Source organism: Ptychodera flava, chromosome 18, assembly GCF_041260155.1.
Source record: "Ptychodera flava strain L36383 chromosome 18, AS_Pfla_20210202, whole genome shotgun sequence".
NCBI lineage: Eukaryota > Metazoa > Hemichordata > Enteropneusta > Ptychoderidae > Ptychodera > Ptychodera flava.
In genome coordinates, this window is record NC_091945.1 from 22,308,794 (window position 1) to 22,322,995 (window position 14,202).

At 37.5% G+C, this 14,202-nt stretch overlaps 1 protein-coding gene across 2 annotated transcripts in view; it reads right to left on the bottom strand.

The window, feature by feature from the left end:
• Positions 1–13,530, bottom strand: part of LOC139117172 (lysosomal-associated transmembrane protein 5-like) — a 41,124-nt gene extending 27,594 nt beyond the window's left edge. Inside the window, exon 1 of one of the 2 annotated variants that reach the window (XM_070680061.1) lies at positions 13,387–13,530. Coding sequence is in view for 1 of the 2 variants with exons in the window: in XM_070680060.1 (XP_070536161.1) it covers positions 6,655–6,729 (75 nt within the window). In the remaining variant the exon portion in view is untranslated. Of the gene's footprint in view, positions 1–6,654; positions 6,808–13,386 lie in introns of those variants that run through there. The other variant, XM_070680060.1, reaches the window with a different exon arrangement.
• Between the last annotated feature and the right edge of the window lie 672 nt (positions 13,531–14,202).

Below are 14,202 nucleotides of genomic sequence, written 5' to 3' on the forward strand. Positions count from 1 at the left end.
GGTACTTGGACGGATAGGCACACTTTTTGAGGATTTTTACGGAATTGATTTTTTTTTGGTGAAAAGATGGTCAGTTCAGTCACCCTAAATAAGGAAATATTGAAATGTTTGTCTTCAAAATCAGTGCCTTGGTGGAAATACAATACTATCAGAACCGATCAAGATGAAAAAATAGACTAGTAAATATACCACTGTCTTTGCTTAAAGGGACAAAGTCGGCCATTTTTCATTAATTTTGTTTGATGCAAGATACTACTTATATTGTTTGATATGTTGAAAGGTACTGAATAAATGGGTGGCCATGTCGAAGACAAATAACAGTTTATTTGAACTTTATATAGTAATGACCATGTATCCTGGATGCGATTCATTCAGCCAATCAGACACTTCAATGACTTTCTACCAATCACAGTGGACTAGAATTTCCCGCCAAAGTGTTTCTCCTTTGGTTTTCCATCGCGTTCGTTGAAAGTCTATGTGAAGGCACATTTAGTTTGCTTCATTTCGATTCTTGTTCAGTTCTTTCCCTCGCACCGTCTGTGCAGCAATAAACCTAGTGAGTTCATTGCAAATACACGATTTTTGTTGCTTCTTTACGAAGTCAGACTTAGCAACCTTGATCATAAAACCCCATTACCACAGGCCATGCATATATTCGACCTCGGTTTTAGACAAATTAAGTGAAACCATGTAGCGAAAATGAATTAATGGTCATGACCATTAGTTCATTTTCTCGATGGTTTCATGTACCGTGTCTAAAACCGGGCTTGAATATACGCATGGTCACCCATTTATTCAGTACCTTTCAACATGTCAAACACTATAAGTAGTATCTCGTATCGAACAAAATTCATGAAAAATGGCCGACTTTGTTCCTTTAATGCACGATGCACAGGTGGGAAAATGCTCTGTATTTTCATGATATTCTAATTTTTCACAGGCCGGCAGTTTGTTTGCATAGATTTTAAGACATCATAAAGCATGGTTCTCACTATATTGTTTCTTAGGATACCAGTAATTTGTTTATATGCTGGCATTCGCATGGTAACTCCTGATCTTGGACACTAAAGAGTATTATGTTTAGCTTTCTCTATCAAAGTAAAAAGGTTTTAAAAACTTTCATTTTGGATGTGCACTATCTATCCGGAGTCTGATCAGAGATGGGTGGTAAAGATTGGAAAATTTATATTTCCGTGATTTTTATGTGTCTTCGTCCTTTTTGAATGTCCAGTGCTCAGCAGAGGTGGTGTAATGCTCAAATCTCCCAGCTGTTGTTCTGCTTGGATTTATTTTTAAATGCCACAAAGACGTCATGTTCTGGGCGCTCGCTGGCTAGTTGTACAAAGGTCAAAGTTCAAAGAACGTACGCTCCTTCTTATGTAATGTTCTCATTTGTCAAGTGTTGCCTAACCAAAGCCTAATAAGCTACAAAGCCAAAAATTGGTCTTCCGTAGAGTTAACAAGTAACAATAACAACATATCATAAACTAATTTGTTTTTAAAGAAAATGTACTTATGCTGATGCATCTAAATATGAAAACCCCGCCAAAGCTTTATTGTTTTATCTTATCGATAGATAATAACCCCTTAGCAAAGGCACCTGTGACGTCATATCATGACGCGCGTATCATTACATCTCACGTCAGTGTGTCTGCGAGTCCTGAGGATCTATCACTCATGTTTTTGACGGATATTACCAGTTGCAATAGTGATGGGGATGGTGAAGCAGAGTCACTTTATACTTTGATCAAACTCATATCGATTTTTATTCGATGTAGGGACAGTCTCGATCCGACAAGCGGACACCTTTTATCCTACACGAGATCAGGTGGTTTTGAAGTTATAGGTAAACAGTCGCATCCTGCAAGAAGCCACCTCCTGAATATTGATGACAGAATGAATAGAGAGAATGACGGAAGTACAGTGTACGAGGATTGCTATTGTGGCAAGTCAAATTTATAAATTTGTATCAGTCCAAGAATAGGCTAAACAAACTGAATCTCGGCTCCAAATCATGAGATAACAATTTGTGAGCAATTGGAAATGCGACGTCCTTTCCATCACAACAGACAACTTGATGTCAACTCGCCTATATCTTGCTGATAATTTCGGTACACTTTTTAACTTCTACACTTTTTAACTTCATATTCAGGATGACACGACTTCAATGTGTAAAGTAAATTGAATTAAGTATATAACGTTGTATATAAAATGATTTTAATAGGATGCGTTGACAACAACATTTGACGACACCAAGGATAATTTCGTCGATGGCCACCACGGTGGTAGCAGTGATGAGGTTTTGGTGATTGAAATGATGATGATGATGATGATGATGATGATGATGATCATCATCATCATCATCATCATCATCATCATCATAATTACGATCATAATCCTTATATAATCTTGTTTGAAATGTAATACTTTTTAATTAGGAGGTTGCTGTCAAATCTTAATCAACTACTAAAGAAACTGACTGATTTTCTTGCAGACGATAAAACACCGAAAGATAACCTGACTTCGAAATGTCACCCTATAGAGCTTAACATGAAACAGTGACTAGACCTATCAATGCATCGAAATTATAAAACATTGTAGCAGGGTTTTCATAACATCTTGGATTTGAGACTCGACAATCTAATGCAATTGGCGAGACATTTCCGAAGTAATAGTTCTCAACTTGTCAAATTCCCCTAGTTTACTAGTAAATATACACAGTTACATGTAAACAGGTAAGCATACTCGGTAACAAACTCACTTGATCAGGAAACATCCTCATTCATCCCATGTACTTCTTAAACTTAGTCTATCTTCGGTACGTATCCTGCTACGGAACCGCGGAATGATTAGTGGTGGAGAATCCGGGTATTCTGCTCATACCAAGAGAGATATAGTCGCCCTCCTTCCTACGTCCATAATTGTTTAACTATATTGAATTCTCATTCGGATAAACAGGACCCGATGCTTTACACAAGTGGCCATGATAGTGTGCCAAGGAATTTCACAAAAAAGTTCTCATGAGAAAATGAAAAGACAATATTTTCATTCAGCAATTGTAATATTGTCCATTAATATTTGTGATCCTACGAAAATGATATTTCAAGTCATCTATGCAAATAATGTTGGCGCCGATATTGAGAAGCATACATTTGAACTGCGCGATTGCGATCTGGCAAAGAGTAAATTAAAAAATATCACCATTAGTAACACGAAGAGAATTCATTTGGAGTACCATTCAGTCATCTGTGTCAGACAGTAACGTAGAATTATTTTAAATTGGCATTTAATTTCACTGTTATTCGACCAGAAATTTTCACAATGGGACGAGAAATCAGCATAATCTCTCGAACGACGTAAAATCATGATCAATTCATAAATTTTAATCTTTGATGTCGGAAAATGAGCTTCCTGCGGTAACTTAATAGGATAAAAAATCATTTGACGATAGTTGTCATAACAAATCCAAGCAAACAAACAAAAAACAAATAAATAAATAACTTCATATCAGATTAATTTCAGTGCCAGTATGCCAATGCAATGAAAGCTCAAATCTGATTGGACAGATGACTTCTTATTGTCGGTCTGTTATTAAACGTAATCGTTCAAAACATGAAGTTTATAACCAGACCCCTTTCATTTGTTGATTCAATGCTCTATGAAAATACCTTCGCCGCTGGGATGACTGACTATATGGTTTGTTTGCTCTTAATGTATACTTAGTCCTGGACGCCCTTATCGGGAATTAATAAAGAACTGAAGACATGCAAATTATGCGCTATTTCGAAAAATCCCCTAGGAGAGCAAATCCTGCAAGGGCTGTTAAAATTGTTGGGGAAACGCACATCTCGTCATATTTCATAACGCCGAGGTGCATGGGCGTTCTAAGAAATACTAGTGGCAAATTGTTGTGGTTTCTTTCTCCGTACTATTATGCAGACGTTATATTCTATTCTCTTGAAACAAGATGCACCTCAAATTTTGCGGCGTTAAGTATGACCACAGTCCCTCTATCCACATAGAGGGACTGTGGTATGACAAAACATGATGAAGAGTTTTGCTCTCCACGGATTTTCAAAAAAAAACAAAGTACTCTACCGTTATAGATAATGAATAAAAAGCAAGCGTCGATAGTTTTGATTTCAGTAATCTTCGGAGATTATTTGGATTAATTAAATACTCATCATGATGATTTCACGGGTAGCATATGCAGTGCTGGACTTCCAACTCTTTCGGCGCCAGCGCACATTACTGACGCATACATCGTCTACCACTCATCTTTTCGTCTAGGTTTTCTGTTTTGGTGCGTTTCTTTACAAAGGCAGTGAAATAATCCCAGTGAAGCACATACAGACTTGAATTTGTTGAATTTTGAAACTAAGAATGTAAAATATTAGCGTAGAAAGTAGTTGCTAAAAAGAATTAAGACCAAATGTCAAAAATATTCCTTGCGATTCCCGTATTTTTACACGACGCATTCAATGTTCCTGTTACTGCTGCGGCGGACAACGTAACAGTCCTGACAATTTGCCTTACTCGACTGCGTGGGCGTAATACTCGATACTGTGTTGCTTTGCTGACTTCTGAGTAAATTGCTGCTCTCGCTTCAAACATATCATTGAGACAAAAGTTCATTGTGTGTCCAGGTTGAAATAGTTTACGGCATATTAATTCCTGGACAGGAAAAGGGTAGCTTTTGTAAAGTGTATAGAGCTGTATGTGATGGAATGGTTAGAGGAGATGTATATCCTGATGGTATCAGAAAGGAAAAGTAAGAATAAGTTATATAGGCTAATAGGCTATACGATTTTGAAGTATCCGACATTTTGAGGCCTTGGTCATATTATTAAGTTATTTCGCGTCTCATAAAATTAAATGCAAATAAATTTTCTCAAACTTTCCTCAAGTAAACTTTCAACCATTCTCTTTCAAAATTAAGAATTTAAAAATCGGGGTCAACGTGCAAATTTTGTTACTATAGAAACAAATTATATACTATATTTACCGATATTTGAGATTCAAATGGCTGCTATCCCTGTGTTATCTCTATGGGGGAAGGGGGAAAGAAAATTCCTGATTTTCACAAAATTACGCCGGTGAAAACTTTAGTTATTCCATACGTTTCAAAATGGGCCCCCACGAGTGGTAGGCCAAAAGAATGATTTAAAATTTTGTGAGTCCGTATCTCTGTCCGTGAGGAGCATTCTACCTTGAAGGGACAAAGTCGCTCTCTTTTGAGCTTTTTCCATGAACGTTGTTGCTGTTGGACTCCTTTGAACATGTTGAAACACTGGTCAATTGTGCACCTCAATTCTGAATACAGCCAGATGAGATTTAACATTCAGTGAAACATTTTACGGCGTGTGTCAAAAATTGAAGTTCAGTGCACGAGTGTTACTGCGCACGGCTGAACACACATTCTTATAATTGATCCTCATGTACAATGCGGTGCCTGTCATATAGGCAAGGATAGCAGCTCTCCTGTATATTGTAGCAATGTTTATTTGTCATATGAAAGCAAGTTAGAATAGCAAAAATTGGTATTTTTAACACTGCTGCGGTCATGTGCAATTCTGACGGTGAGTGACTTTATGCAATTGTTCCATTTTTTCTTAATATCACAAAAAAGTCACACAAGAGCGACTTTGTCGCTTTTACTGATGGTAATATATGTATACGGTACAATTGAAATAACGTTGAAAACTTTATCTTTTTGAAGAGACATAGCTATTCATCTGTCAGAACACCCGAGAAGAAAAGTTGATCTATAAACTTCTTACTAATAACGTGAATAACTTTTATATTTAAAAACTTTAAAGCAGCTTTTTGCCGTCCTTGGTTACAGTTACGGGCGCAACGTTGAAGACAAACGAGTGATAGCGATAAAGTTTTTATGTTTATTACAGAATTTCTTTCAAATCTTTTCGAGAGGTTAATGAAGTATACAATTAATCAACTCGCCATGAAATGTAAAAGTGATGCCCTGTGTCATTTCCACAATCATATTTTCGTCAATTTGATCCATTTCTGTTTGCCTGTTTGTATACATACCCATGCCACGTCCAACTAACAAAGTTGGTCTAGTGGGCAATGTATTATGAAAATTACAAAAATCGCATGACTCTCCTGCTTTGAATATACAGCTCTTTCGCTTTCTTTTCAAAGTAAGTGCAATTTAGTATCACCACTTAGCCCGCAGCGCCTCCAGCGGCATACTACTTTGAAAAAATCCATCCGATGCGTGGTAAGGAATAAACAGAATAAACCAAACGGAGAACGGATATAATAGTCCTTCGTGGCTCTATAGAGTTTAACAGTCTCATTTGACTCAGCGTTCTCAAAATAAGAGCCAAGGCAAAATGTTGAATATTTATAATATCTAAAACTCAATGTAGTCAATTTCAGCAAAGAAGCACATCGTATATCTAACTCACTTTTAACTGAAATGAAGACTCTCAAACTAATAATATTTAATGCTAGCCAGGCCTGTTTTATTTTATTTTCAATTTAATCTACTTTCTGCATTTTTTGATGAGGTTATCAGCTTGAAATGAAGCAAAAATATCTGATTGATTCAAATGTTAATGGTGAAAAGAGAGAATCAATGACTGTTAAATACACTACCTTACATGTTTTTACGAAAGCACAACTTACCAGTGTATAAACTGCGATCGCCAAACTACCGGTTCTGACGTTGCAGCAACAACAGCATGTCGATAGCAGACCCATTTTTTCTATCGTTCCCTCGCGAGCGATCTTAAGTCGTTTGGCAAGCGTGATAAAGCTTATCCCAAGACAATGTTGAACTCAACTGAAAGATATACTGTACAACGCCGCGTCTCGAAGAGCTGCCCTTCTCGGTTATATGTATCTCCCCTCTGCAGCTCGCACCAACTGTTGCGCTCAATTGAAACAGACCTGTCCATTCTAAGTGGCTGTTCCATCTATCGGTCGTCTCTTCGTAAATGTGAAGACTTAAAAGTGTAAGACCTGCTCATCTGTCTGCATAAAAAGCTTTGCAATTTGTAATGGTCGAACGTCCTTTAATTTGTGGCACAGAGATTATGAGCCGAGATAAAAATAACGTAATAAGCATTAAATGACAAAGTTTCGTTGAGTTTGTGAAAAGCCTTCCCGGAGTTGCCTCAAACATGTCAAACAGACTAAATTAAGCATTATTTTCTATAGCAGGCACTATGCCGAAACCGACTGTAGCACGTTCGTCTCTCTGTATCTAATTATTTGAATTCACTCTTGCAGCCTCATTACTCTCTAAGAGCCTCTAGCCCCATGTCACTCTACAATGTATGTTTTTACGGCATTATTTTGCCGTAACTATTTTCATTCTGTTGGTAATAGTTTGAGATAGACAGCGCCACGTCAGTAGATACATGTCTTTGTCGATATACTACAACACTCCAACCAACTGGTAAAACATGCACGTCATTCTCTGTGAGCGATCGTTGTCTTGGGGGTTATGCTTACCTGTTCTAGCTTTTCAGTGAATGGGCGGAACCAATGGAAGGATTTTCTGAAAGCCATTACTATTCATGCAAGAGTTAGAGAGGGAGGTCATTAAATTTCATCTATTGCACAGAGCTGGATCACAATATTTTGGGCATTGATGTCAGGCCAAAAGTTGGCGAAAGTTGCAAATCCTATATAATGTGACATCCATAATGTTATATGATGATGTTTGTCACCCATTGTACATGTGTTATATATTTGATTGAAGATATTTGACCTTTTACCGACATCTCATGGCGTCCTTCACGTGAAAAGTACATGAGATACCACATGGAATGAACGTACATCATGTGGGATTAACACATCTCATATAGCTAGATCAAGTGCAAAATAAATGTAAGATTTTATGAGCATTGTTATAATTTTATCTTAGATTCAAAAACAGAGCTCGGACTAGACCTGGACGAGACTTTCTCCAACATTCTGTACAACCCTTTATTATAATGTGAGTACGGGCCGAGAGCCGCTCTTATTTGTAATAAAGATCTGAAATGGTGGGTTTGACTGACAACTTGGTGTCTGCTACAGTTACTGAAAGCAATGCGATTCCCCATGGTATCTCTCAGCGATTTAGACACCGGACACCTAAGCATGACATGTGTAATACTCTAAACTAGAGCAAACAGCAGATTGAAATTTTTGTCACTACTATTAGCGAACTTGCCTGAATCCTATGAACACCTGTTTTTAGAATGTCAACGTGTAGGAAATTTCTGGCATCGTTTTTTCTGACCTACTCAGCAAACTTGATATTAACCTTCAGATTGATTTACAAACAATTATACTTGGATACAAACCATTGTACAACTTTCTCTTCATAGATTTGTAAACTTAATCATTTCTGTCGCAAAATATTCTGTATTTGCTTCTTGGGACCATAAACAGTCCTAGATCTAGATCGAATTATGACATCTTCTTTAGGTATATACACTTCAATTTATGTACCAAGTGCACAAGCTAAATAATAGCTCAAAATATTTCGTACACTGGAAAAAATCCTCAAATAACTTTTATAAATGAGTCTACTTGTAGTAACATATCAATATACTGTGCTGTGATTTTTTATCTGATGTCTTGTATGTAATCTTCCTGAGATGCGAGAAATAAATATTTGCAATTAAAAAAAAAGAAAAAAATACTATTAGCGAATACTGGAACAAATGATCTCTTGACGATTTAACGGCTATTTGCTTTCTGTTACAAATAAACACTAACGTTGACTTGTACAATTTCCACCTACAATTTGAGAGCATTTATTTTATGTCTTTATCCTTTTCCCTAGTACTGCCACAGCTATTATCCGTACAACATTCGCCACACATCATATGCTTACCAAAGTGTTCCACCACCATCGCAATCACCACAATATGACATCAAATCAATTCCAGCAATCGTTATCATACAAGGCAAGTAAATCACCGGTCCTAGTAACAACAAACAAAATGACAACAACAATAATAAAACACTGACAAAATCAAAAGTGCAATGATATCTCGAATCATCTATTATGAGAATCACTTATTTTAATGGAAGAAGAAGAGGCAAAATTCACCATTTTCGAGATGAGAAGTTATAATTCGGCATTCTCACCTCTTCGTGATTTAATACATATCCCGCCTCTGGCAGTTAGTATAGTCACTTCCTTACGGTCGTATCTGGGATGAATCAGCGGACGTACGAAGCTATGGTCGGAACCTGGCTTGATAACATTGGAAATCGGATGATCTATTTTACGACTCGTACAGTAGTTAGGAATGGACTTAGACTCTAATTTCCTACACCCATGCATTTTTTTATGAGCCTGCCCTTTTGCGATTTCTTGTTGTCCGAAAAGCAATTAAAAATTTCCGATGAGAATGGTGATATATGATAGGTCACCAGTCAGACCTGCTGTCTGAGGGTGCTGCGCATTTTGCCAGGGGCAAATTTTTGACAACGGTAATACATTTTGTGATTGTGGAATAGATTACTGTATTTGAAAGTGTCTCTTGAAATTAAGATGCTAACCTTTTCCAAATGCTCTTTGATTCTTGTTATCACGTTTGATAGTTTTATTTCTTCACTCCTTCTTGCCATAATATTTTGTTCGTCTCCTCTTATATTTTTTTCAAATAATCAATTAAGTGCACTCTTTTGACTAATTTCTACAGAATACACACAAATTCGAAATAAAACGTTTTGGAGGAAAGGAGTGGTCATCTAAACGCATCCCAGTCTGCAGTCTGGTTGCATGGTATGAGTCATTATTGTGTAGCAATGCAACAATAAATCAATGGGCTTCTTTGCTTGTGCAGAGGAGCCATAGAAACTAGGGATGGCCAAATGAATATGTCATATACAGCAAAACCAGGAAGTAGAAATACCATCATTAAACAAAAGATATAATCCACTCACTGAATTGAAATTCTCACCCACAAGGCGTTGGGACCTGTTATTTCCCGAGGGGTGACAGCCTGCATTGCTCGTTCACGTGAAGAAGGTTGTCATTCTTCAACCGACGTTAAAAGAGAACGCAGCATGATCGTCTAAAAACATAAATAACCAGGTATTCCATTGTAAAAGGCAGTCTGATTAAAATCCGATGTAGTGAGGGAAGGACCGCAGGAAAAAGGCCGTAATACGATAGCGTAAAAAAAGACATCGGATTTTAATCAGATAGTGTAAAAGGTCGAAGGTGCAATGTTTGACCTCGCACCGACTTGCATAGAGCAGCCTATCAAAGTAATAGCGGCCTAAATGAAAACAAATTGGCAGGCATATGATATGATAATACATTGACTCTACATTGACTACAAATCAGATCCCTTGAAATTGGTCTGCAATGCTGCTCCCCGAGGCAACTTCTGTGGAAAACAATTTCACCTTCCAAGACTATAATACAGGCCATAGGCACAGAAGATTGTCCGTTCTATCTATTGGGAAAATACATTATGTATGTGAATGCATTTCAATCCAATTAGCTGTTTAGAGATATTAAACTAAGACAGATAGTCACAATCTTACCACAGGGAACTGAGTAATCTTGCTGTTGTTATTGTTGTTATTGTTGTTGTTGTTGTTATTGTTGTTGTTGATGGTGATGATGATGACGATAATAAAAATATTAAAAAACAACGTGTCATTCCTTGCTGTTGTTTGTCGATGTTGTAGATAATTGTAAAAAAAAAACTGTAATCGTGACCAAAAAACGACGTAGGTCGCTCAGCGTCACTCCCGTCCTATTATACATATAATATATATAATAATAGGTGTATAATAGGACAGGAGTGACGCTGAGCAACCTACGTCGTTTTTTGGTCACGATTTTTCTTCTTCATACTTTCCAGTCTGGGAGAAAGCATGCGAAGCCGTTTACAAGCATTTTAACATGAAAGAAATTGTAATGGTGTTCAAGCTTTGATTGAAGGTGCTTACATTCAAGTTGAAAATAGACACCAACCAACTATCACGAAACTCGGGTAATGACTGTGAGAACATGTAGGAGATTGAACTTGCTTTCTATTTAATTTTTTTTTTCAAATGAAAGCTATCCAGTTATCCAGCGTGTACAATTACAGTCAACAGAAACGAGCTAGAAAATGGAAGTTTGCCGACGGAAAGGTTGCGTACTGCGACTCTCTGCCACAAAGAAATCAATGGTGATACTGTCGGTCGACACTCCTCTCTGAAGACGTGAATAACTTCTGTTCCTAATGGTCGACACACCACTTTGATATGGACGACAGCAACGCCCGAAGACAAATTTCATTTCTTGAACCATGGCGTTTACGCAACGAGAAAGTTAAGGGGTCCAATGGTATGACAATCGCGCAGTTTCATGGTAATATTTCAGTGTTTTGGTGCACTATGATATATTTTGTGGTTTATACAAGTTCTGAAAATGATTAAAATTGATTGTCCAAGTGTACTCCCACCCTATTTCTCGGTATATTGGGCATAACTACATTTGGAATCTTAAATTTGCATTCAAGCATACGCTAAAAATTACTTTTTCAATCTAACAACCGAAAAGGGGAACAGAGACCTTGCCACCTTCCAGTTCAACAATTTTTGTCAGGCACACCAACCATCTTCTTTGCCAGGCAAATATCAGGAAAAGTGATAGTGCAGGTCCCTTTAATCAATTATACTTAAGATGTGCATGAAGATTTACAGCCGAAAGACATTCCATCGAGTAGAAGCAATGTGTCTGCCAGAGGGTACACGGTTAATATGAATTACTTTGTTGTGGCGTACATACTTCAAACGCACAAGTAGAGACAGTACAGAACCACAGACAAATATACACAGACTTGTAACGCGGCATGCCTTTTGTTTCATGGTCGTCTCGGTAGACTATTGGCTTTTCATATTAAATTGAGCTTCAAAGGTGTTAAACTTTTTGGGGGCTTTGTTTGTGGTTGATAATTGCACGAGATTATGCGAAAAGTACGACGAGATGGCATCGTACTGCCAGTCGCGTAGCAACCATACTTACTTTGTGAGCTCTCAGGCCACAAACACTGCTTCACGCCAATCAAAACATAACACGCCAACAGTTTCATAAACATGTCCTTCCTTAACGCACGTGTAAAAGACGGTATGACTGACCGTAAACCATTGAGTAAAACCAGACAGTTCGATAAAAGACTTTCAAATTTGGTTCAAACACACTCATTATATATTCATAAAATACGAGAGGAATTTTTAAAACGGTAAAACCCACTTTCCTGAAGCTCAAAACACTCCCCTTTTCGCCAGCACGTCAATTCAGCTCAGCACCACACGACAACAACAACACAAACTTTGCCGAACATACTTTCGCTTAACAATTGGCGAAAATCCGAAAATTACCGAAGGATGCATGGTCGGCACTCTTCGGAAAAGAAAGGCGAGAACATGGATGGGTTACGTAACCGCTTCACGCCTTAAACAATACCCGTTACAAGTCTGTCTGTGACAGAACCAAGCATCCTTCGTCGATGGCATTATTTTCTTTATGTTTTTACCTTTCCCGAGTGTTTTTTGAATCTCTGTTTTCACAAACAGTGATATTTACAAATGTGATTTATTAAAGTCATCAAATCTAAGTAGACCGTGTTGCTATTTGAGACATGTATATAGAGAAAAGATTGTAATGAGTATAGTTGTAGAAGGACAACAGTGAAAAGATATTATGATCCAAGTAAGAGTGCTATCAATTAAATATAACGCTAATGTCATCCGCTTATATAAAATATACCCCTGTGTTTGGTGATGAATACTCGTATTGGTGTTCCAAGACTAGCGAAAGAACGATCAGATGTTGGGAGGTACTTGATATGCCGTTAATCATGGCGTGTGTCTGCTCGGTTGCGTTGCCTGAAGCAATGCATGGGAAACGTGAGCCGTGCGAAGGATCAAATTGGTCCTGAAGAGCAATCATCTTCCTTCATGTGTTCCTTTTCCATTGCGGTTGAGATTCACTGTCAGGAAGAGATGATTGCTGCTTCCTTATTATCTTAGTCAAGTTCACTTCGAATTCCACAGTACAGCCCGAGGGGTATGAGTACACCTGTGCTCGATGCACAGATTGCATCTGCAACGTGAACAGTTTGCGCATGCGTATTTCTTGAATATTCCTTCTCCCCTACCGGCGATTTGGGCAAAATTCTTACTCAAAATGCACACTTTCTAAATTAAGAAAAAAGGTCCCCGAAAAATACGGCTTATCATGCGCATGCATTTCCTGAAAGACGGAGCTCACTGATTCGGTCAACAGCACGCTCCACCGAGGATTTTAATCGGATACCTCGGTGTCATTAAAGCGGTAGCATGCACGGGGCATTAGAGAGAAACTCTAACAAATTCATAAACATTAACAGATCATTTACTGCCTACCTAGTCATCCTTTTCGTCATCTTCGTAAACTTTGAACCATTTCGCTCACAGCTATGGTAACGCCATTGTTTCGGTGACTGCTGTTCCACTTCCCATTGAACAAACTAGACGTAAGTATTGTGGCGCGGCGTATTGCTGTGTAAATGTAGTATTTTTCAGTAAAAGTCGTGCTTGGTTGATCGTAACGGTGACGCAACAACTGTAAGATTAGCATCAATTACTCATGCTGATTCAGCTCAACGGAAATACATTGTCGCGGCATACATGCGTGAAACATAATTACACATTTCTCACTTCGAATAAACGAACAGCCCTTGATAAATTAGATATGTTACACGCATTGTCCGAACATCATTTTTAGCTTTAATAATAAAAACACGATTGGAACTAAATTGGGATAATTAGATGAGAGTAATTAAAACGAAATTTGAATGAAATCAAAATTGTTACAGCTTAAATTTTGCAAAATGATACAATACTGTAAACAATTAAAATATTGTTTTCATCGAAAAAACAACAAAAATACATCCATTATTGTATATCCCTTAAATATTATTTTTGTGAAATACCATAAAGAAAAGAGACAAAATGCATAAAATATCTTTAATTGACGACTTTTGAGTCAGGGAACTTTTTAAATGTCCTTGACTTTTTTCGTCAATTGGGGCTTAATAAACAATAAATCAGGGCACTTTTGAAGTGACCCTGACTAAACTGTTAATCGATCAAAAAATTCATTTTGGTTGGGGCAACGTAACAAATCGAGGTCAGAACAAGTATTTTAGTAACAAAAAAAATACCGTCAATGACGCTGTA